The 23,902-nt window shown below is 40.3% G+C and overlaps 2 protein-coding genes across 2 annotated transcripts; both read right to left on the minus strand.

The window, feature by feature from the left end:
* Nucleotides 1–710: 710 nt before the first annotated feature.
* On the minus strand, nucleotides 711–2,731 carry LOC129412349 (whey acidic protein-like). The gene is made up of 3 exons (XM_055165922.1): nucleotides 2,668–2,731; nucleotides 1,452–1,601; nucleotides 711–877 (listed from the first exon to the last, which is right to left on the minus strand). The coding sequence occupies exons 1-3, from the start codon at nucleotides 2,729–2,731 to the stop codon at nucleotides 711–713; spliced, it is 381 nt and encodes a 126-aa protein (XP_055021897.1).
* A 5,186-nt stretch (nucleotides 2,732–7,917) lies between these two features.
* Nucleotides 7,918–10,045, minus strand: LOC129412413 (WAP four-disulfide core domain protein 2-like). The gene is made up of 5 exons (XM_055166266.1): nucleotides 9,947–10,045; nucleotides 9,097–9,243; nucleotides 8,628–8,771; nucleotides 8,173–8,401; nucleotides 7,918–8,114 (listed from the first exon to the last, which is right to left on the minus strand). Exons 1-4 carry the CDS (start codon nucleotides 10,008–10,010, stop codon nucleotides 8,235–8,237), a joined length of 522 nt encoding a protein of 173 aa, XP_055022241.1. The 5' UTR covers nucleotides 10,011–10,045; the 3' UTR covers nucleotides 7,918–8,114; nucleotides 8,173–8,234.
* Between the last annotated feature and the right edge of the window lie 13,857 nt (nucleotides 10,046–23,902).

The raw sequence follows: 23,902 nt of genomic DNA on the forward strand, positions 1-23,902 counted from the left end.
TATATTTTTTAGCAACATTGACTTACCTTTTACCTTACCCTACCTTCGTTTTGAATTTTATTTCTTTGGATTCTCAAATCCAGCTTCCCACACTTTTCACAGGTAACGACGTAAGCGTCTTTCTCACCTTCAGTGATAATCATAGCCATGGGGCTATTTCTGACATATTAACATTGTATGCTCATTAGTATGCATTGTCCCTTTAAAAAAATAAATCTAAATCTAAAAAAATAAAATAAAATCCTAATTAGTGACACTTGGTGTGTTTGTTTTTGGAGGCAAATAGTTTTGTATTACTGTGGTATTAAACCCTAAAACCTAACTCCAGCTGACTAACCACATTAAAGCTGTTATTTGTAAGTTTATTTATTTATTTATTTATTTTTTGTTGTTGTTTTTTTTTTTTACCATTAGATGTTAGTTTTGAAACCTGTTCCCCCCTCCCCTCACCTGGCCTTTGTTCAGGTTGTGCTTTCTGGTCTTCATGCTTTCTGTCAAGCTATCTCACTATGAGACTGCGTTAAAGTAGATAACATCTAATGATGTTAAGTGAGAATACAGCAGGTCAGCCAATATAATTACAAAGGGTAGCTTTAAAGAGTTAAATGATTCAAATATGAAACTGTTCAAAATAGCACAACAAGAGAGAGGTTTGTCATCTTTATTTAACAAATAAACTCAACAGAAAGTTGGATTCTTTGTGATGATTACTATCCTCTCATATTTTCCTGGTTGCCATGTTCAGGGCTCTTACACTCATAGCCACAGCCGCTGTAGCAGCATTTGAGGTTCTTGTCACATTCGCTGTCGTTGGAGCATTGATCATCACATGTAGTTAAATGGTTGATCGGAGCAGGACAGGATCCTGGTTTGGTTCCTGTGGAGATAAAAAAACAGAAATAACAGTATTAAAGGTGCACTGTGACTTTTCTGGTGGAGGGTCGGCCACATCCTTATCTCCGTGGAGATGTTATTGATTCATTCATAAAAAATATACCCTTTGGTGGTTGCTGTTACTGTCTTGATCATGTTTTACATAGTGCCTTATATAGTAATCCCAGACGACCAAAACGAGTTTTAAAGGGTATATTACCCATGACTGACTGGCTCCTCACAGGTTCGCCCACAGCTGTTGAAGCAGCATTTCAGATTCCTCTCACAGTCTTGGTCAGAGTCGCATGTCTTGAGACAGATCCCAAAGCCATCTTCTTTAGGACACGACCCTGGTTTGGGTTTAGGCACTTCTGTGGACATTTAAGAAATTAAGAAGAAGTCGTTCATTAAGAAAGCACTAAAATATATCTAAAAATATTCTCAGTAACAAGAAAAAAATAATTTACACAGAGAGGTGAGGCAAGAATATCGTAAGATTTGATCACTCTAATTTACTGACAAAACACAAGCAATAATTTAAAAACAACATCCTCATATATTCCAGGGGGACATATTACCTCTAAGTGGCTCTTGACACAGGTGCCCACAGCCGGTGTAGCAACACTTCAAGTTCCTATCACAGTCCCTGTCTGTGGAGCACTGCTCCAGGCAAAGGCCGATCTTAGCATCAGTGTTCATAACGCTCACTGGACAACGTCCATCTTTGTCTGAAGTCACAAGAAACACAATTTTAATGAGAAATGTATATATATATATATATATATTAGGGCCGGGCACGTTAACTGCGTTAACTAATTAAGTCATTAACGCCGACAATTATTTTAACGACATTAACGCAGTTTTTATTATTTATTTATTTATTTTATTGTAAAAGTCTGTTTCTCACTGGCTTTTATTTAGAAAAAGTCCACCGCGAGCGTTTCTTTAAGTTTGACGTCTTTTCTTCACACTTTTTTTCACTTTTTTTCTGACCACATAAGATGCAATGTGCCCGAGCCTCCGCGAGCCACGGCTACGGCCGCGGGTTCGGCCGCAGGCTCCGACTCCGGCGGCGGACTCAGCCGTGGGCACCGGCTCTGAGCTGATCTTATTTCTTTAGTTCAGTGCTGGAGTAACTGATTTAACCAGATACCATTGAAAGAACAAATGTGATTGGTCCATTTCCATTCCATTAAGAAATATAAGTCCAAGTTTATAACACTGATCTAGAAATTATTACTAGTGTAGTGTTCATTACTCACAGCATAAAAAATATTCAATAAATATATTAGTTGTACAAACGTCCATTCAATATTTTTTCTTGAGCCTTCCCTGAATACCTTGAAGGCTCTGAGGATTCCCCTGTGAAAGAAATGCTGTTTGCACAACAAATGTATGGCTCTTTCATTTACATTTACAATAAAAGAGCGCTATACTCTACTTTTTAATTCATTAATTGGTTTTGCGTATAACATGCAATTAATCGCGATTAATCGCTCAAACTCATGCGATTAATCGCGATTATTTTTTTTTATTTTTGCCCAGCCCTAATATATATATATATATATATTAGCTTCAAGGTGCTCAACCTTCAGGTTGAAGGCTCACTATCTGATTGTCTCCATGGAGATCTTAATGTCTTTTATTTAATGTTTTGCAATAAATTTAATAATGCAATATATACAAATGTTCCAGTTCAATGCATGTGTGATGAAGTAAATCTTACCAAAGAATTGTGACTATACAACAGACATTCTATGTTTTCCATTTAAAAGTATATTCAATGTGACTGACCTTTCAGAGCGGAGAGCAAAGGCACAAAGGCCACAGTCAGGAGGCAGAGGACAGAGCACTTCATGTTGTTCACCACAGACACAGACACATTAAACTGAGGTACGAGCTTCTATTTATCCACCTAAAGTACAGCCTCAGCATTGAACTCATATTACATCATAGTGCCTTCCCTGCATTAAACATGAGCATACAGGGACTTCTATGGGTGTGGATCAGGCACAATGTCATTAGGATTCCAATTGTGGATGGACCAGATCAATTGTGGGTGGGCCTTAAATTAAAGATGTCATCAAATCCCTGTTTATCCTAATAAAATGACAGACTAATATACTGTTATATTCTTTGTGCATTATAGAGACTTGAATAGCTTCATGCTTATTTAAATATTTTGTTGCATTGTAAAAACTTTACAATAACAAAACTCCTGCCAAAAGTTTTGTCAACACACCAAGGGGTTAAACAGCTGATTGTGCATGTGGGTGCAGTGGACATCAAAATGGAACAGAGTGAAGTCTTAAAAAGGGATTTCACTAAATTATTTGAGGAGCTTAATAAAGTGGAGGTTAAGACATTTATCAGTGGACCTCTTCCCAACATAGACCTAAGGAACAGGAAAAAATTTACCCGACTGTTTCAGCTGAACACGTGGCTGCTGAACGTGTGTGCGGCCAGAGGATTGCACTACATTGAGAACTTTGATCTTTTTTGAAAAGGGAGGACCTGTTTGAGGGAAATGGCCTAAGCAGAGGTGGAGTGAGAGTGTTGACGGAAAACCTCTTCCACGCTCTGAGGCACCGGCCTGGACAGGGTCCTGTGCATCCAGTGAGAGAAAAAGAGAAATGGGAGAAGCATCCCTACTGCACCAAACAGAGAACCAGCCAACAAGTCAGCACCATTGACAGCACCACCGCTGCCACAACCACTTCTCACTCCCCCAGAGAACAAGTTAGCAGTATCACCACCTTCCCCTCCCCCAGAGAATGAGTCAGCAACACCACCACCACCTCCCCCAGCGCCACCAGCACACCCATCACCTCCACTGCCCACAGACCAGCCTGGAGTCCCCTTTGTTACATCTACTCCTTCACTCTCCTTCTCCTCCCCACCTCCTCCCAATCATCTAGAAAGCCTCATCAGATCGGGAATCAAGATGGTTCCTCTCACACCTAACATAGCACGGTCAAGTGTTCTGACATCAACTATGCTGAACTCTCCCACATACAAAACTGTGCCTGTTTCACCACCAGAGTCTCTCTCAGCTCTCCCCTCTAATTTTTTCACCCAAACCTCCCCCTACTCCACCTCCTCGGTCCTTACATGGTCCCTCACCCAAACCTCCCCGTATTCCACCTCCTCGGCCCTCACCTGGTCACTCACCCAAACTCTCCCCTGCTCGCCCTCCCCCGCCTTTCCCCAGAGCTGTTATCACCAAGAGCTAGGACGCACAGGGCCTCTGCTGTCCCAGGACATACAGTCATGATAAAGGTAATATCAGGCTGGGGCCCTGCGATGGAGCTATATCTACAGTTACAACACGTAGACGGATTAAAAGAAGGACAGTTAGACTGTCTAATCAGAGAAATTTAGTTCACATTCCCTGTAAGAAGATAACATCCAGTCCTACTGAAACTAATCAGAAACTTGCTGTGCTCAATGTCAGATCTTTATGTAACAAATCATTTCTAATTCATGATTTTATTTCTTCTTTTAATCTTGACTTTATATTTTTTTTAACTGAAACATGGCTTGACAAAAACACAGGTCATGCAGTGCTAGTGGAATCAACCCCTCCTAACTTCAAATTTGAATCTGAAACACGAGCAAATAAAAAGGGTGGAGGAGTGTGTGCATTTTTTAGAGATCATTTGGTTACACACAGGTTGTCATTTGGGGTGTTTTCATCATTTGAGTATGTTTCCTTCAAAATGGAGCTAAAACAATCACTGTCCATACTCTACATCACAGCTGTCAAACATAAGGCCCGGGGGCCAGATCCGGCCCTCGAAGACCTTGAATGTGGCCCTTGGCTGATTTTCTACTAAAATATTTTAATTATATTTTCAATTAAAATATTGGTCATTTTCTGTGGTGTTTATCACAGCAGCATCTCCAGCGTCTCTGTGCTTGAGAAAAGTGGAGCCGAGTGCAGGATTTTCCAAGAAAAATTTACTTATTCCTATTTACATACAAGTTCATGTTAAAACATTGTGTTGAAATTTCTTCAAGTTTCAGGTTGTTCATAAAATTATAATATTTTATAAAAAAAAGAGTTCATCAATAAAAAATAAAAAAAAGTGTAATAGATTTGCGTTTCTCTGCACAAATATTTGAACTTATTGTTTTTGGGGTTTATATGCCATGAGTTTTTTGATCCGGCCCCTTTGGATGAAAGTAGGTTGGATACGGCCCCCAGACGAAAATGAGTTTGACACCCCTGCTCTACATAGTCATATACAAACCTCCTCAGCACTGTCAAAGTTTTATTGATGATTTTACTGAGATGCTTTCAGTTGTTTGCACAGACTTTGATGGTTTAGTCATTACAGGTGATTTTAATGTACATGTGGATAATGTGTGTGACAAAAATGCCAAAGAGCTTAGTGTTGTCCTTGAAACTTTTGGTCTGACTCAGCATGTTAGTGAGCCCACTCACAACAGAGGGCACACTCTGGACCTGCTCATTACAAAGGGTGTAAATATTTCAAATGTCAATGTGGTTGATGTTGCTCTGTCTGATCATTTCTGTGTCTTCTTTGACCTGTCTGTTATTCCCAAACCACCGGCTGCTCCTACAGTTGTTCGAAGAAGACACATAAATGATAACACAGGTGCACTGTTCATGGAAATGATAAATTTTGAAATTGCCTCATGTTCTAATATTGATGATGTGTTGAACTCTGTGACTTTGAGTGTTTTGAATGTTCTGGATGCAATCGCCTCGATAAAGGTTAAAATGGTTAAAGATAGGCAAAAAGCTCCGTGGAGGAATGATGACTCAGTCAGAGCACAGAAAAGGGAGTGCCGGAAGGCTGAGTGGAAATGGCGCAAGTCAAACCTCCAGGTTCATTATGAGATTTACAGAGGAACAATGCATATGTACAACTACACTTTGAGTAAAACAAGAGAGAAGTATTTTTCCGACATTATTGGTAATTGCAGTAACAACTCTCGTGTCCTGTTTGCAACAGTGAACAGATTAACAAACCCTCCAGCTCCACTGCCACTAGAACTAATTTCCACATCTAAATGTAATGAGTTTGCAGTTTTCTTTAATGACAAAGTTCAGGGCATCAAAAAATGCCATCAATTCCACAACACAAATAACAAGCATGCAGCCACAGAGACACTTAGAGCTGAATCACTTTGCACCTGTAACTGACAAAACTGTTTTAGAGATCGTTACCAGTCTGAGTTCATCTACTTGCTGCCTGGACATGTTACCCACTAGATTTCTAAAGTCTGTCCTCAACAGTTTACTTTCACCACTCACTCACATAGTTAACATGTCACTTCAATCTAGAACATTCCCAAATGCGTTGAAAACTGCGGTCATTAAGCCTCTCCTAAAGAAGAGCAGTCTTAATGCCACAGTACTGAACAATTTCCGACCCATCTCAAATCTGCCATTTTTTGGCAAAGTCCTTGAAAAAGCTGTTTACCAACAGCTTACGAACTTTCTCCAAATGAACAACTCCTTTGATGTTTTCCAGTCAGGTTTTAGAGCCCACCACAGCACTGAGACTGCTCTTATCAAGGTGACAAATGACATCCGCCTGAACACTGATGCAGGCAAAGTCTCAGTCTTGATCCTGTTAGATCTGAGTGCTGCTTTTGACACTGTCGATCATGGGATCCTCTTACAGAGACTAGAAGACTGGGTGGGCATCTCTGGTACTGTACTAAACTGGTGTCCAAAGACAATAGAAACAGAACCTTTGAATGAGTCACTTATAACACTTGGAAATTGTCTTGATCTGTTTTTCATTAAAGCATTTATTAGCTAAATGGTGCACAATGCAACCATCTAGTGGAGGGAACAACTCCATGGAGATCTTGGCCTGTTTTAATTTGGCCCTCTTGCAAGTTTTGGTTACAATAATTATAGCATAGTAATAGAAAACAGCTTATATTTAACAGAAATGTGCATATGAGCAAATGCCTGGATTCAAATATAATTCTCTGGGAGAAAAATAATTGCTGCATAACCTAGAATATTTCACAGAAGAGCATTAAACTCATCTCTCTATGGAGAGCTCTCCAAATTAAATAAAATGACAGATTTTTGTTTTTCTGTAAAACAGTATTTGAATAAACACAAGATGTACAGGTTTAATACATGCATCACGAATTCCGGACTTCCGCTCATCGTGCAATGCATACTGCAAAGGATCCTCCGAAAAAGTGAGCATCAAACCGCCATGTTTGAACCAGAAACAAAAGTGATATGGTTCAAAAGACTTGAAAAGATCGCATCCCATGCTCACTTATTTCAGAAAATCCTTCCCAGTATGCATTGTGCAATGACCGGAAGTCCGAAATTTGTGATGCATGTATCCCAAACTGTGGAAGAATCCAGACCTAATAGTGATCACATCCCTCTGTTCTCTTTCTCGGTTTAAACTTACAGGTGTAGTATTCAAAGTGACTGACCTTCCACAGCAGAGAGCAGAGTCACAAAGGCCAGGGCCACAGTCAGGAGGCAGAGGGCAGAGCACTTCATGTTGTTCACAACAGACACAGACACACACATGTGAAACTCATGTACAGCTTCTATTTATTCACCTGAAGTACAGCATCAGCCGATGCTGGGTTCTTGTGCCCGCCCTGCATTATACAGGAGCATAATGGAACTTTGAAATTAATACTAATAATAGTAATGACATTAATTTACTCCTATTTCTTTCTCACCTTCCACCTCCCTGTGGTATTAAACCCTGAAACCTAACTCTAGCTGACTAACCACATTAAAACTTCCATCTGTAAGTTTTTTCCTTTTTTTGTTTTTTTACCAGTAGATGTCAAATTTGAAATCTATTTCCCCATCCCCTCACCTGGCCTTTGTTCAGTTTGTGCTTTCTAGTTTTCTTCTGTCAAGCTATCACACTATCACCATCTGATGATGTTATGTGAGAATATAGTTATATATAATTATAATATATATATAGTTATATAATTACAAAGGATAGATTTAAAGACTTAAATGATTAAAATATGAAACTGTTCAAACTAGCACAACAAGAGAGGGGTGTGTGTCATCTTATGACTTATGTTTATTTAACAAATAAACACAACAGAAAGTTGGATCACAGGGAATGCAACAACATTTTAATGCAAAAATAACTAGGCTGACAAACTTGTTTATTTAAAGGTTTATTTATGGGAACTGCACAATGTCTTTGCAAAGTCAGAAAAGAGATGGAGTTTAATAGTCATATATATATATATATATATATATATATATATATATATATATAGAGAGAGAGAGAGAGAGAGAGAGAGAGAGAGAGAGAGAGAGAGAGAGAGACAGAGATACATATATATAACAGTGCAGTGCTTTGTGATGATTATTATCCTTTCACATTTTCCTGGTTGCCATGTTCAGGGCTCTTACACTCGTAGCCACAGCCGCTGTAGCAGCATTTGAGGTTCTTGTCACATTCGCTGTCGTCAGAGCATTGATCATCACATGTAGTGAAATGGGGGATTGGAGCAGGACAAGATCCTGGTTTGGTTCCTGTGGAGATAAAAACAGAAATAACAGTATTAAAGGTGCACTGTGATTTTTCTGGTGGAGATTCGGCCAAACTCTTAGCTTCCCATAGATGTTATTGATTCATTCATAAAATAAAAATAATAAAATATGCCCTTTGGTGGTTGTTGTTACTGTTTTGATCATGTTTTACATAGTGTATTACATAGCAATCCCAGATGACCAAAACAAACACAGAAGGGTGTCTTACTTATGACTGGCTTTTGACAGGTTTGTCCGCAGCCATTGGAGCAGCATTTCAGGTCCTCCTTACAGTCTTGGTCAGAAGTGCATGAATGGATGCAGATCGCAAAGCCGTCTGGAGCAGGGCACAATCCTCGTTTGGGTTTAGGCACTGTGGACATTTAAGAAGTTACAATTAAAATTGTGATTTTGCCACAGATTGGCAGCCTTGCCAATATAGTGTTTATCATTAAAAAGAACATGATCAACTCAAAAAAATGTATGATGGTATAAAAGATTGTATGTACAGAATGTTGAATGTATGTTAGTTTTATAACAAACCAACTTCATTATTATTTTTTTTCAAACAATTAATTCAACTGAAATCAGAATATGATCCGGTGCTTGTATTGTGAAAGAGTATCACTGAACAGTCAATTATCCCTGAGTCATTTTAAATGGCAGGTCAACTAAACAAACACTGAAGGATGTATTACCCTTGACTGGCTCCTGACAGGTTCGCCCACAGGCGTTGGAGCAGCATTTCAAGTTCCTCTCACAGTCTTGGTCAAAGTTGCATGTATTGATACAGATCCCAAAGCCGTCTGCTCTAGGACACGATCCTGGTTTGGGTTTAGGCACTTCTGTGGACATTTAAGAAGTTAAGAAGAAGAAGTTCATTAAGAAAGCACTCAAATATATTTTAAAAATATTCTTAGTAACCACAAAAAAGTAATTTATACAAAGAGGTGAGGAATGTAGGATAAAAGGATAATGTAGGACTTGATCACTCTCCTTTACTAAGAAACCACAAGCAATAATTTAAAAACAACATCCTCATATATTCCAGGGGGACATGTTATCTCTAAGTTGCTCGTAACACAGGTGCCCACAGCCGGTGTAGCAACACTTCAAGTTCCCCTCACAGTCCTTGTCTGTGGAGCACTGCTCCAGGCAAAGACCAAGCCGACCATCAATGTTCATAGCACTCACTGGACAAGGTCTATCGTTCTCTGAAGCCACTAAAAACACAATTTTAATGAGAAAAAAATGTCATTATATAATTGAATAGCTTTAAGGTGCTCATCTTTTAGGTAGAGGGTTCACCATCTGATTGTCTCCATGGAGATGCTCTTATCTTATAAATTGAATAATGCAATATATACAAATGTTCCAGTTCAATGCATTTGTGATGTAGTAAATCTTACCAAAACAAACAAGTTGATACAACCAGTTGACATTGTGGGAAAATGACACCATATGAAGCTATGTGAGGTCATAGAATTGTGACTATACAACATAGACATTCTACGTTTTCCATTTAAAAGTATATTCAAAGTGACTGACCTTTCAGAGCGGAGAGCAAAGGCACAAAGGCCACAGCCAAGAGGCAGAGGACAGAGCACTTCATGTTGTTCACCACAGACACAGACACGTTAAACTGAGGTACGAGCTTCTATTTATCCACCTAAAGTACAGCCTCAGCATTGAGCTCATATTACGTCATAGTGCCCTCCCTGCATTAAACATGAGCATACCAGGACTTCTTTGGGTGTGAATCAGGCACAATGGTGTTAGAATTCCAATTGTGGATGGGCCACACCAATTGTGGGTGGGCCTTAAGTTAAAAATGTCATCAAATCTCTGTTTAACCTAATAAAATGACTGACTAATATATTCTTATATTATCTGTGCATAATAGAGATTTGAATAGCTTCATGCCCATTTAAATATTTTGTTGCATTATAAAAACTTTCGGTGCATAGAATGGACCTATCTGCGACCTATCGCTCTCCTTGGTTCTGACCAAAAAAGAGTACTTATAGTATTATAAGGAATGCCAGAAACAGTCCGTTTGGTCACTATTGACTGAAATATATCTATCAAAGCACAATGCACAGCCAGGCTCAAAGTTTACGCAGCAGCACAACCTGTTCCACCATTCACCCCCAGCCCCAACAACCAGCCCAACCTGATACACCGGCAGTGTTACCAGATTGGGCGGGTGCCTGCCCAGTTGGGCTTCTTTTGACTACATCAGGTGGGGAGGGAAAGCCTTAGGCGGGCAGATAATATCTGGGGTACTTTCAACAAGTTTGGGTGGTTTTTGTTTTCACACCATCATACATTTCATTCAATAAATACATCAGTGTAATTTAAGGCTGGTGCTACAACCTGGTACAATGCATCTTTCCTGTTAAGGTTAATGTAAATTCTGCACTGTCTCTGTCTTATTAAATAAAATAACTCATGTAAAAGCATGGATTGCACATGTCCTGTAGGATCCGTCCAAGGCATGGTGCAAGTACTGCAAGAGCAAGATACAAGCTCAACTAAGAGACCTCAAAGATCATGCTGAAACAAGTAAGTAAGTCTTTATTTATATAGCGCTTTCACAGACATTTTCTGTCCCCAAAGATGCTTTACACAGCATCATTCATTCAGCATTCATTCATTCACTCTATACCCTGGTGATGGTAAGCTACTATTGTAGCCACAGCTGCCCTGGGGCACACTGACAGAGGCGAGGCTGCCATGTCACTCTGTCTCCTGAATATGAATGTTAGCATTAGGTTGTTCGCTTGGCCAACAAGCTTTGGAGAGGGTAACATCATGAATGATCAGAAGAAAAGGGAACTTCAAATCGCAACATAAGTGGCCTGCCACACGTCAATCAATGCTCAAACATGGTAAGGATGGAGCGAGAGTTATGGTAGAAAAAAAATCAAGCTGTGTACACTTTCAAAGAAATACTGCCCTATCTAAAATTTATAAAGTATGTTTGGCATTCACTGGATATAGTGGCAAATAAGGCCATGGATCAACTCCTGAGCCATGTCGACTTTATGATAAGGGAAACATACAACCTACAGTCGCTCAGCCAAGAGTCAATCTGACTACATAATTCTCTACAAAACACTTACTGATGGATTGTGCCCACTGAAATTACAGTCACCATGCACTACTCATTGGTTTGGTGTAGCTGACTGTATCGACAGAATTTTACAACAGCGGGATGCGCTGAAGCTGCACTTCAGTGTTGCAGCCAGTGCGGAACAGTGCTACACGGCAAGGCTGCTGAGCAAAATGTACAGTGATCAAGCAAACAGACTTTACATGCACTTCTTTTAGCCAGTCTTGGGGGAAATAAAAACAGTGAATAAGCTCTTTCAACTGGAGAGAGGCAACTCTACAGGTGTCTTTCAGTATCTTGAGAGACTTTACTTGTCCACTCTGCAGAGAGGCTCCGACTCCGGCGGTGGACTCAGCCGTGAGCACCGGCTCTGAGCTGATCTTATTTCTTTAGTTCAGTGCTGGAGTAACTGATTTACCCAGATACCATTGAAAGAACAAATGTGATTGATCCATTTCCATTCCATTAAGAAATATAAGTCCAAGTTTATAACACTGATCTAGAAATTATTACTAGTGTAGTGTTCATTACTCCCAGCATAAAAAATATTCAATAAATATATTAGTTGTACAAACGTCCATTCAATATTTTTTCTTGAGCCTTCCCTGAATACCTTGAAGGCTCTGAGGATTCCCCTGTGAAAGAAATGCTGTTTGCACAACAAATGTATGGCTCTTTCATTTACATTTACAATAAAAGAGCGCTATACTCTACTTTTTAATTCATTAATTGGTTTTGCGTATAACATGCAATTAATCGCGATTAATCGCTCAAACTCATGCGATTAATCGCGATTATTTTTTTTTATTTTTTGCCCAGCCCTAATATATATATATATATATATATATATATATATATATATATATATATATATAGCTTCAAGGTGCTCAACCTTCAGGTTGAAGGCTCACTATCTGATTGTCTCCATGGAGATCTTAATGTCTTTTATTTAATGTTTTGCAATAAATTTAATAATGCAATATATACAAATGTTCCAGTTCAATGCATGTGTGATGAAGTAAATCTTACCAAAGAATTGTGACTATACAACAGACATTCTATGTTTTCCATTTAAAAAGTATATTCAATGTGACTGACCTTTCAGAGCGGAGAGCAAAGGCACAAAGGCCACAGTCAGGAGGCAGAGGACAGAGCACTTCATGTTGTTCACCACAGACACAGACACATTAAACTGAGGTACGAGCTTCTATTTATCCACCTAAAGTACAGCCTCAGCATTGAACTCATATTACATCATAGTGCCTTCCCTGCATTAAACATGAGCATACAGGGACTTCTATGGGTGTGGATCAGGCACAATGTCATTAGGATTCCAATTGTGGATGGACCAGATCAATTGTGGGTGGGCCTTAAATTAAAGATGTCATCAAATCCCTGTTTATCCTAATAAAATGACAGACTAATATACTGTTATATTCTTTGTGCATTATAGAGACTTGAATAGCTTCATGCTTATTTAAATATTTTGTTGCATTGTAAAAACTTTACAATAACAAAACTCCTGCCAAAAGTTTTGTCAACACACCAAGGGGTTAAACAGCTGATTGTGCATGTGGGTGCAGTGGACATCAAAATGGAACAGAGTGAAGTCTTAAAAAGGGATTTCACTAAATTATTTGAGGAGCTTAATAAAGTGGAGGTTAAGACATTTATCAGTGGACCTCTTCCCAACATAGACCTAAGGAACAGGAAAAAATTTACCCGACTGTTTCAGCTGAACACGTGGCTGCTGAACGTGTGTGCGGCCAGAGGATTGCACTACATTGAGAACTTTGATCTTTTTTGAAAAGGGAGGACCTGTTTGAGGGAAATGGCCTAAGCAGAGGTGGAGTGAGAGTGTTGACGGAAAACCTCTTCCACGCTCTGAGGCACCGGCCTGGACAGGGTCCTGTGCATCCAGTGAGAGAAAAGAGAAATGGGAGAAGCATCCCTACTGCACCAAACAGAGAACCAGCCAACAAGTCAGCACCATTGACAGCACCACCGCTGCCACAACCACTTCTCACTCCCCCAGAGAACAAGTTAGCAGTATCACCACCTTCCCCTCCCCCAGAGAATGAGTCAGCAACACCACCACCACCTCCCCCAGCGCCACCAGCACACCCATCACCTCCACTGCCCACAGACCAGCCTGGAGTCCCCTTTGTTACATCTACTCCTTCACTCTCCTTCTCCTCCCCACCTCCTCCCAATCATCTAGAAAGCCTCATCAGATCGGGAATCAAGATGGTTCCTCTCACACCTAACATAGCACGGTCAAGTGTTCTGACATCAACTATGCTGAACTCTCCCACATACAAAACTGTGCCTGTTTCACCACCAGAGTCTCTCTCAGCTCTCCCCTCTAATTTTTCACCCAAACCTCCCCCTACTCCACCTCCTCGGTCCTTACATGGTCCCTCACCCAAACCTCCCCGTATTCCACCTCCTCGGCCCTCACCTGGTCACTCACCCAAACTCTCCCCTGCTCGCCCTCCCCCGCCTTTCCCCAGAGCTGTTATCACCAAGAGCTAGGACGCACAGGGCCTCTGCTGTCCCAGGACATACAGTCATGATAAAGGTAATATCAGGCTGGGGCCCTGCGATGGAGCTATATCTACAGTTACAACACACATAGACGGATTAAAAGAAGGACAGTTAGACTGTCTAATCAGAGAAATTTAGTTCACATTCCCTGTAAGAAGATAACATCCAGTCCTACTGAAACTAATCAGAAACTTGCTGTGCTCAATGTCAGATCTTTATGTAACAAATCATTTCTAATTCATGATTTTATTTCTTCTTTTAATCTTGACTTTATATTTTTAACTGAAACATGGCTTGACAAAAACACAGGTCATGCAGTGCTAGTGGAATCAACCCCTCCTAACTTCAAATTTGAATCTGAAACACGAGCAAATAAAAAGGGTGGAGGAGTGTGTGCATTTTTTAGAGATCATTTGGTTACACACAGGTTGTCATTTGGGGTGTTTTCATCATTTGAGTATGTTTCCTTCAAAATGGAGCTAAAACAATCACCGTCCATACTCTACATAGTCATATACAAACCTCCTCAGCACTGTCAAAGTTTTATTGATGATTTTACTGAGATGCTTTCAGTTGTTTGCACAGACTTTGATGGTTTAGTCATTACAGGTGATTTTAATGTACATGTGGATAATGTGTGTGACAAAAATGCCAAAGAGCTTAGTGTTGTCCTTGAAACTTTTGGTCTGACTCAGCATGTTAGTGAGCCCACTCACAACAGAGGGCACACTCTGGACCTGCTCATTACAAAGGGTGTAAATATTTCAAATGTCAATGTGGTTGATGTTGCTCTGTCTGATCATTTCTGTGTCTTCTTTGACCTGTCTGTTATTCCCAAACCACCGGCTGCTCCTACAGTTGTTCGAAGAAGACACATAAATGATCACACAGGTGCACTGTTCATGGAAATGATAAATTTTGAAATTGCCTCATGTTCTAATGTTGATGATGTGTTGAACTCTGTGACTTTGAGTGTTTTGAATGTTCTGGATGCAATCGCCTCGATAAAGGTTAAAATGGTTAAAGATAGGCAAAAAGCTCCGTGGAGGAATGATGACTCAGTCAGAGCACAGAAAAGGGAGTGCCGGAAGGCTGAGCGGAAATGGCGCAAGTCAAACCTCCAGGTTCATTATGAGATTTACAGAGGAACAATGCATATGTACAACTACACTTTGAGTAAAACAAGAGAGAAGTATTTTTCCGACATTATTGGTAATTGCAGTAACAACTCTCGTGTCCTGTTTGCAACAGTGAACAGATTAACAAACCCTCCAGCTCCACTGCCACTAGAACTAATTTCCACATCTAAATGTAATGAGTTTGCAGTTTTCTTTAATGACAAAGTTCAGGGCATCAAAAATGCCATCAATTCCACAACACAAATAACAAGCATGAAACCACAGAGACACTTAGAGCTGAATCACTTTGCACCTGTAACTGACAAAACTGTTTTAGAGATCGTTACCAGTCTGAGTTCATCTACTTGCTGCCTGGACATTTTACCCACTAGATTTCTAAAGTCCGTCCTCAACAGTTTACTTTCACCACTCACTCACATAGTTAACATGTCACTTCAATCTGGAACATTCCCAAACGCGTTGAAAACTGCGGTCATTAAGCCTCTTCTAAAGAAGAGCAGTCTTGATGCCACAGTACTGAACAATTTCTGACCCATCTCAAATCTGCCGTTTTTTGGCAAAGTCCTTTCTCCAAATGAACAACTCCTTTGATGTTTTCCAGTCAGGTTTTAGAGCCCACCACAGCACTGAGACTGCTCTTGTCAAGGTGACAAATGACATCCGCCTGAACACTGATGCAGGCAAAGTCTCAGTCTTGATCCTGTTAGATCTGAGTGCTGCTTTTGACACTGTCGATCATGGGATCCTCTTACAGAGACTAGAAGACAGGGTGGGCATCTCTGGTACTGCACTAAACTGGTTAAAGTCCTATCTAGAAGACAGGAAGTATTTTGTTGAAATTGGAAACTGTGTCTCAGATCACATGGCCCTGGCCTGTGGGGTGCCTCAGGGGTCAATCCTGGGCCCCCTGTTGTTCAATCTCTACATGCTGCCATTAGGCCAGTTAATAAGCAGCAATAACGTGTCCTACCACAATTATGCAGATGACACTCAGATCTACGTCTCTCTGGCAGCAGGAGACTATGGACCAGTGGACTCACTTGGTCACTGCATCCAACAGATCAGTGTGTGGATGCAAAACAACTTTCTCCAGCTAAACTCTGACAAGACTGAAGTCATAGTGTTTGGTCCACAGAAACAAAGGGACAGTGTCAGCAGTCACCTCCAGTCTCTCTCTCTCTAAAACCTTCAAATCAGGCAAGAAATGTAGGGGTAATAATGGACTCAGACTTGAACTTTAACAGCCACATCAAATCAATAACATCTGCAGCCTTTTACCATCTAAAAAACATAGCAAAAATCAAAGGTTTACTGTCTAAAGCAGACTTGGAGAAACATATCCATACGTTTGTCTCCAGTAGATTAGACTACTGTAATGGTCTGCTCACTGGTCTCTCCAAACGAGCTGTGAGACGCTGCAGAACATCCAGAACGCTGCAGCTCGGGTCCTGACTCGAATTAGGAAGTACGAGCACATAAGTCCTGTGCTCAGGTCTCTGCACTGGCTTCCTGTGCCTCAGAGAATAGACTTTAAAGCAGCTCTGCTTGTGTACAAGTCTCTCCATGGCCGAGCACCAAAGTACATCTGTGACATGTTAGTGTCATATGAACCATCTCGCACTCTGAGGACCTCAGGGACCGGCCTCCTGCTGGTGCCCAGAGTCAGAACTAAACAAGGGGAGTCAGCGTTTCAGGTTCATGCAGCTAAAACCTGGAAAGTCTTCCTGAACATGTGAGACAGACTCTTCTGTGACGCTGTTTAAATCCAGACTCAAAACATTTCTGTTTAACTGTGCATATAACTGAAAGGTTTTCATTCCGCACTCTTCTCTCCAATTTATGTCTCTTTTTAAATTTTAATCTTCATGATTATTTATGTTTTGATTTGTTTTTATTATGATTTTAATGTATTTCTTGTTCTGTAAAGCACTTTGAATTACTTTGTGTATGAATTGTGCTATACAAATAAACTTGCCTTGCCTTGCCTTTTGGTGCATAGAATGGACCTATCTGCGACCTATCGCTCTCCTTGGTTCTGACCAAAGAAGAGTACTTATAGTATTATAAGGAATGCCAGAAACAGGCATTTTGGTCACTATTGACTGAAATATATCTAAGCACAACGCACAGCCAAGCACAAAATTTAAGCAGCAGCACAACTTGTTCCACCACTCACCCCCAGCCCCAACAACCAGCCCAACCTGATCCACCGACAGTGTTACCAGATTGGGCGGGTGCCTGCCCAGTTGGGCTTCTTTTGACTATGTCAGGTGGGGAGGGAAAGCCTTAGGCAGGCAGATAATATCTGGGCTACTTTTAACAAGTTTGGGTGGATTTGTTTTCACACCAATCGTACATTTCATTTAGTAAAAAAATCTATGTATAGCCTTAAATTGTTCCAATTTAAGGCTTGTGCTACAACCTGGTACAATGCATCTCTCCTGTTAAGGTTAATATAAATTGTACACTGTCCCTGTCTCATTAAATAAAATAACTTGTGTAAAAGCACAGATTGCACCTGTCCTGCAAGATCGGTCGAAGGCATGATGCAAATATTGCAAGAGCAGGATATAAGCTCAACTAAGAGACCTTAAAGACCATGCTGAAACAAAGAGATATAAGGCTAACTGTCTCCCAAATATGAATGTTAACATTAGGTTGTTCGCTAGGCTAACAAGCTTTGGAGAGGGAAATCACAAATCATATCACGAATGATCAGAAGAGAAGGAAACTTGGAATCGCAATATACGTGCCCTGCTACATGTCAATCAATGCCGTGAATGACCTGTCCCAGAAGAGGAATTTGGAGAATTCAAAATACACCGCACCAAGAGCACAGCCATCATAAAATCAGTGCTGGTCCTTCACTTTAGATGTGAGCTAAAAAGCGATATAGGTAAGTTCCATTTCTCCCTCTACTTGTTTGAGACCACAGATTTTTCTGTCAATAAACTGCTGTGCATATGCATTAAATATTAACTAGTGCAAATGCCAGGGTCATCACAGATGTGATATTTACATTCATGCAAGAGTATGGCCTAAACAGTAAAAACATGGTGGGGATTGCCACAGATGGAACAAGAGTTATGGTAGGAAAAGATCACTCTATGTACACTTTCAAAGAAATATTGCCCGATCTAAAACTTATAAGGTATGTCATTCACTAGATATAGTGGCAAATAAGGCCATGGATCAACTCCTGAGCCATGTCGACTTTATGATAAGGGAAACCTACAACCTACAGTCGCTCAGCCAAGAGACAATCTGACTACATAATTCTCTACAAAACACTTACTGATGGATTGTGTCCACTGAAATTACAGTCACCATGCACTACTCATTGGTTTGGTGTAGCTGACTGTATTGACAGAATTTTACAACAGCGGGATGCGCTGAAGCTGCACTTCAGTGTTGCAGCCAGTGCAGAACACTGCTACACGGCAAGGCTGCTGAGCAAAATGTACAGTGATCAAGCAAACAGACTTTACATGCATTTACTTCGGCCAACCTTGGCGGAAATAAAAACAGTGAATAAGCTCTTTCAACTGGAGACAGGGGACTCTTAGTGTCTTTCAGGATCTTGAGAGACTTTACTTGTCCAGTCTGAAGAAAGTCGCAAAGCCCAGTGTTTTTTAGAGTGAACCACGACTGTCAACTCAGAGAACTCGATCTAATATCAACCAGCATATACCTCTCCACTCAAGCCGCAGAATTTGGGCATCACATTTCAAGATGAGCTCAGTGTGAGCTCATTGACCACTGAAATAAAGGAAATAATCTCTGAGAGGTGTTTTGCTTTTATCAAATAACTATTGGTGCAATACCAAATGTGTTTAACCGAATCGCTGGCTATGCTGCGGAAAATGGAGCTGCTCTCCCTTAAGTCAGTGATGTCGACTTTAAACAGACCAAGGGTTAGAGAGTTCCTGACGGAGTTTTATACGTGCTTCGCTGACACCTTGGACTGTCAGTGGAGAAATGTTGCATCAGCAGGCTTCTCAAGTGACCAAGCCATTGAGAGGTTTTGGATGGAGATTGAAACTTTCAAAGATGCTGGAGGAAACATGTGTTTTAAAGAACTTGCACTGGGTGCCATCAGATTACTGTCTCTGTTAATATCCAATGCCCATGAAGAGAGAGAACATTTTCCCAAGTGGCACTCTTGAAAGATAATGCAAGGAACCGTATGGGACTTACTTCTGTCCAGTCTTATGGAGGTGCGCTCTGGATTGTGCTGAACTGAATGGACATCCACTATCTTCAGACCTCCCCGGCAGCTATTGCTGAGAATCAGTTCTTCGATGTATGTGACAAAAAGTTGTTGGGTGTTTTTTTGCTAAATAGGGCAGGTTTTCCAACATGATTGGGAGGAAATCATTAAACCCAGTCTGGCAACACTGTCCACCGCTCACACCCAGCCCCAACAACCACCTCCAACAACCAGCCGCAGCAACACAACCTGATCCACAGCTCACAACAAGCCTCAACAATGTCAGCAAAACTAGAATAAGAGGCTATGGTCACAACACAAACACATGGCGTCAGCGCCGCTCCTACCGCACACATGGCAGAACACTGGTGGGCACTGGTGCGCTCAAATCGACCCATGGTGGATATTATTGAGGACCAGTTAGATGGGAGCGAGGGGTGGGAGAAAGCTCAAATCAGCCCATAGTCAGACAGCCGTTCTAGACTTTTCCAGAGTGTCAGTCTACCCCTACCAATATGAAGAGATTCCCAGTCCAGTCAGGTTTGCGACATGCAGTCCGGGAGCTGAGTGCACGAGCTGGTGGTAAAATTTCATCTTAATCCTGCTTCACTTTTAAATCTGAATGTTACAGCCAGTCCATATTACAACTAGGACACTAGGAGGACTATCATCCTCTCACAAGTCACAGGCAAAGGCACTAGCATCGGCGAGGGTCACGCTAGTCGCGCTAGCATCCTGGGGTGACAGAGGAAGATGTGCTTGGTCTCAGCTCTCCAACAGCCTCTCCTTCATCTCTTGGTTGCAGCAATGACTCCTTCCATGTACTTTTAAGGTACCTAAACAAAGTCCTTTACTGAAAAAGATTTTCACTCTTTCAGATCACTAGCCTGGCATACCAATAACAAGCGATGTATATCTGCTGAACTTGTGCAGAAACATGAACATAACCATATTCTTTTTTTTTCACATTCAGTAGCTTTAGGACAGAGAGTTTAACAACTGTTTCAAATTTCACTGAAACTGGAGTTTGTTTGAGCAAATGGGAGCAATTTGTAAAAATCCCAAATTATGTGCATTTTTTGTCACTTCACTGCTCAGAGACCATAAGACGTGTGTGAAAAGTTTTGATATCTTTTGATGTCCCACCCCTTGAAATAATGTGTACCAAATTTGAGCCCGTTCATGTGAACGTTCTTGAGGGTGTGCCTAAAAGTATGACGTTTACAAAAAATGCTGACTCATGCTTCCAGTATTAATATATTTAATCCTTAATATTTAATCCAATATTGCTGACTGGTGCAGCGGACGGCGTTGGTGTAATAATATTTTTTTCTTTGTCTTGTCATGATGATGTCCTAATTTTTAAGTTGTTTGGGGCACTGACAAGCCATTTTATATATTTTTGGGAAAATGGAAATAGCAAAAAGTGAGAGAAGTGCACGTTTTAACAGTTGGCAAAATTTCGTGAGTTCCCATCCTTGTTCTCTGGGTGAAAAATGAGTGAGTTTGTTAGGAAAAAAAATAAGAAGAAGAAAGAAAGAATTGATTTGACACTAGGTAGATTTGATACACAGGTTTTATGAAAACACACACACACACACACATATATATATATATATATATATATATATATATATATATATATATATATATATATATATATATATATATATATATATATATATATATATATACACATCACTTTTTCTTTGTTTATCATTTAGTATTTGTTTTCATATTAAAATGAAGTATTTTGTTGTTTAAAAATACCCCAAATTGAATTTTTATTATATTATTATTATTTTTTATTCATGTTCACATTGAGATTTACTTACAACACATAGAAAAGGTTGTTTTAGTGCTCTGAGAAATGACACGTATTATTCATATTCATAGTTTAGATAGACATGTCGTTCCAATGATACTTTTCTGTTCTTCAGTCTTTATCTTTTATCAAAGAGATAATCATCTGATATTGTGTCCAAACAGAATGCAATAGTGTATCACAATAAGTGCACAGTGTTCTTACTCTGATGATGTGGATGATGAATGCGTAAATATCTCAACATCCTTAGCAGCACATAAATAAAACCCAAATCTGAGTTGCTGAGATGAGATGAAAATACTTTTGCATGATTACTGGTGCTATTCAGTAAATTGGAATGCATGACCCAATAACCATTTCCAGGCGACATTATTATAAGCCCATTTTTAAAATAATGTTACATCTAGAAACAAATAGGCTAACGTACTGTGCAAGGGATAGGCTATAAACTTATTTTATTTACATACTACATAGAATTTATTACTTAGTTTACTTACTTTTACTTATACTGCCCTACAAAGGCAAAAGACCTTAACTTGCCAGAGTGTGAAACTGAGAAAAATGACTTCAAAGTTTCTGTTTTGTCCAGACAAAAGTAGGTAGGGTAAATAGGCAGGGCTCCCAAAATTTCAATCAATCAATCAATCAAACTTTATTTATAAAATGCTTTTCATAAAAAAAATTAACACAAAGTGCTTTACAGTGATTAAAAACAATCCCACATTTCCTTCCACCCACCCACCTACCCAATCCCCACAGCTGCCCAACTCCACACAACCACCGTCAGAGGAGCTGTCGACATCAGGAGCAGAGAGCTGTCCACTGCCACCAGGAACCACCACAGGGCCCAGGAGAGAGACGAGGCCCAAGCAACCACCCTCCACCAGGAGCCCACGGGACAGAACCCGGCAGCCACAGCCGACCCCTGCTCCAGAAGCAGAGGGCCCCTACAGAGGAAATACACTAATAAAATAGGTACAGTAGAAACAATTAAAAGTATAAGATTTCAATCAAAAGTTAAGCTAAAAAGGTGGCTCTTAAGCCTACTCTTAAAAACATGAATGTTCTCTGTAGCCCTGAGCTCCTCTGGCAGGCAGTTCCATATACAGGGGCCATAATACTGGAAAGTCTTCTCTCCGTGAGTGTGTGTCCTGACTGAGCCTGCTGCTGGAGGAGCGCAGGGTCCGTGAGGGTTCATAGGGTAAAAGCAGTTCTGAAAGATAAGAAGGCCCAAGACCATTAAGACATTTAAAAAACAGTAAAAGAACTTTAAAATTGATCCTGAAACTCACATGGAGCCAATGCAGTGATTTTAAAACCGGTGTAATGTGGGTCCGCCCTCTGGTCCTGGTCAGGACACGTGCTGCTGAATTTTGTAATAATTTCAAACCTGAAATACTCTTTTTGGGAAGACCAGAGAGCAGGGCATTACAGTAGTCCATTCGACTGGTGATAAAAAACATGCATCAGCGTCTCCGTATTGTTTCCGTATAAGTTTTCTGCCATCCAGGATTTGATATCTAGGATGCAGTTATAAAGAGCATCCTTTGGTCTGGTGTCATCAGGAGACATGGAGATGTAAAGTTGCGTATCATCTGCATAGCTGTGGAAGTTGATTCCTGATGACACCACCAAGAGGGAGCATGTACAAGTTAAAAAGCACAGGGCCTAAAATCACATGTGGGACACACCACATGTGATTTTATGGACTTTGGAGGAGCACCAGAGAGGCCGAGGTGTTTTAGGTGGGTTAAAAGAATAGTGTGGTCTACTGTGTCAAAGGCAGCACTCAGATCCAGCAGAACCAACACGGTCACCTTTTGTGAATCACAATTTATTCTAAAATCATTTAAAATCTTTCCCAGGGCAGTCTCGGTGCTATGGTTCACCCTAAAACCAGACAGAATTTTTTCTAAAATATTATGATCATCTAAAAAATTATTTAGTTGGATAAAAATAAGTTTTTCAAAAATTTTGCTTAAAAATGGTAAGTTAGACACTGGTCGGTAGTTGTTAAAATCATTAAAATCGAAATTGCTCTTCTTCAGCAGGGGCCTCACCACTGCAGTTTTGTAGGCAGCGGGAAAGACCCCCATCTGAAGAGAGCAGTTCATCCTGGTTAAAAGCTCATCCCTAAAAGATCCATAAAATGACTTAAAAATGGGGTGGGAATTGGACCTAAAAGATATGTAGTGGGCCTCACTGAGAAGAAAACTTTGTCAAGCATTTCAGCATTAACCAGGACAAAACTGTCCAGTGTTTCGTTTGGTCCTGACAAACACTCAGTTATACCAAAAACAGAGCTTTGACAAGATAAAATATTACATCTGATAGTGTTTATCTTTCCCATGAAGTGGTCTGCAAACTGCTCACAGAGAGAGTCAGTGGGTATTAAGTAAAACGTGCTAAACTCAGGGTTTAAAATGTTATCAATGGTTGAAAAGAGAACTTTTGGATTATTTTTGTGATTGGTGATTATTGTGAAGAAGTAATGGTTTCTTGCGTTTCTTATTACGTTATTATCGTTTATTGTAGTTTTGTTTTTTCTCCATCTGCGTTCTGCCCTCCTGCACTCTCTCTTGAATTTTTTCAGCTCTTCATTTCTCCATGTAGGTTTTAGTTTGCTTTCGATGTTTTTAGTTTTAAGTGGAGCAACCAGATCTAGAGC

The sequence above is a fragment of the Boleophthalmus pectinirostris genome, unplaced genomic scaffold (assembly GCF_026225935.1).
Source record: "Boleophthalmus pectinirostris isolate CB_2022bp ecotype Guang Dong unplaced genomic scaffold, ASM2622593v1 HiC_scaffold_8, whole genome shotgun sequence".
NCBI classification, from domain to species: Eukaryota; Metazoa; Chordata; class Actinopteri; order Gobiiformes; family Gobiidae; genus Boleophthalmus; species Boleophthalmus pectinirostris.

Bases quoted from the DNA above. Each gene is read 5' to 3' on its own strand.
- LOC129412349 (XM_055165922.1), bottom strand. From the start codon at position 2,731: ATGAAGTGCTCTGTCCTCTGCCTCCTGACTGTGGCCTTTGTGCCTTTG. The intron at 1,602-2,667 runs GTCAGTCACATT...TTGTGACTTCAG, and splicing joins TTTGCTCTCCGCTCTGAAAG to ACAAAGATGGACGTTGTCCA. The intron at 878-1,451 runs GTAATATGTCCC...TTATCTCCACAG, and splicing joins GTGTCAAGAGCCACTTAGAG to GAACCAAACCAGGATCCTGT.
- LOC129412413 (XM_055166266.1), bottom strand. From the start codon at position 10,010: ATGAAGTGCTCTGTCCTCTGCCTCTTGGCTGTGGCCTTTGTGCCTTTG. The intron at 9,244-9,946 runs GTCAGTCACTTT...AAATGTCCACAG, and splicing joins TTTGCTCTCCGCTCTGAAAG to AAGTGCCTAAACCCAAACCA. The intron at 8,402-8,627 runs GTAAGACACCCT...TTATCTCCACAG, and splicing joins CTGTCAAAAGCCAGTCATAA to GAACCAAACCAGGATCTTGT.